The 984-nt window shown below is 38.5% G+C and overlaps 1 protein-coding gene across 1 annotated transcript; it reads right to left on the bottom strand.

Annotated features, from left to right (window-relative positions):
• Positions 1-205: 205 nt before the first annotated feature.
• Positions 206-701, bottom strand: LOC147928784 (uncharacterized protein At4g04775-like; the record flags this gene model as incomplete). The annotated part of the gene is made up of 1 exon (XM_087483421.1): positions 206-701. A coding segment is annotated over one exon (477 nt), but the record flags the coding sequence as incomplete, so codon positions are not given.
• Positions 702-984: the final 283 nt, after the last annotated feature.

Raw genomic sequence — 984 nt, 5'->3', positions numbered from 1 at the left:
GTTAGAGGTGGTTCTGTTGCTGGTCGTGGTAGTGGACGCGGACGTGGTAGGGGCAGATTCCCAGAGGTTAGTGAGACCGAGGACCAGAGCGTGACAGCAGAGGGTGTTGGCGAGTCGCAGGGTGTCCAGGGGGATTCCATGAGTGTGGTTGGAGGGGGCGGTGTTGATGCTCCAGTGGCCGGTGATGTTTACAAACTCCATCACATTACAGAAACTTTTTTTGCTTAAAATATTATAGCATAGAAAACAAACATAAGTAAACTACACACAATCAAATTTTTGAAGCACCATAGTACTTGAATCTCTTTCTCACAACAAACAATCATGGCTTTGAGTTCTCCAATCTCCTTCTCACATCCATGTGCAACAGCTTTTATGCCTTGTATTTCACTTTCATAGCTATTCATTGTTAGACTCTCCATCTCAGCTTTCACATCATTAAAACCTTTCTCTAAGCTTCCCACATCTACTTGTATCTTCTCAACAACACTCTCAACCACTTCCATCTCTTCCACCATAGATACATCGGTCCATTTGAACAAATGACCACTATTCTCCTTTGAGCCATAAGGACAACAATGAAATATCCTCCTTGAATTCTTCAATGTTTCTAAAGTCTTGATTACACAACCTGCACCACATTTACATTTTCTAGGTATCCCTCGTTCTGGTCCACGACGTGTGAAGCTTGCTTTCAACCCTTAGCCAAATTTCCAAATCAAATTTAACATATATATTATAAAAATTGAAGTGAAGGGCGCAAAAAACTAATCTCCTTCTTATATACTACCTCGCTAGACGATCACCATTTTTTTATTCACGAAACAAGTTACAAACACATTTCCTTTTAATGTATAACCTACAAATTAGAATTCTTAATCGCAATTGCTACTTTCAAACAATTACATATCATAATATATATCTTATTATATAAACCTTAGTTTTCAAAGTTAGTAATTCATATAATCGCCACACCTGTCAAAT

Source organism: Camelina sativa, chromosome 14 (genome assembly GCF_030686135.1).
Source record: "Camelina sativa cultivar CO46 ecotype springtype chromosome 14, ASM3068613v1".
NCBI lineage: Eukaryota > Viridiplantae > Streptophyta > Magnoliopsida > Brassicales > Brassicaceae > Camelina > Camelina sativa.
This window is presented reverse-complemented; position numbering and strand designations above follow the sequence as displayed.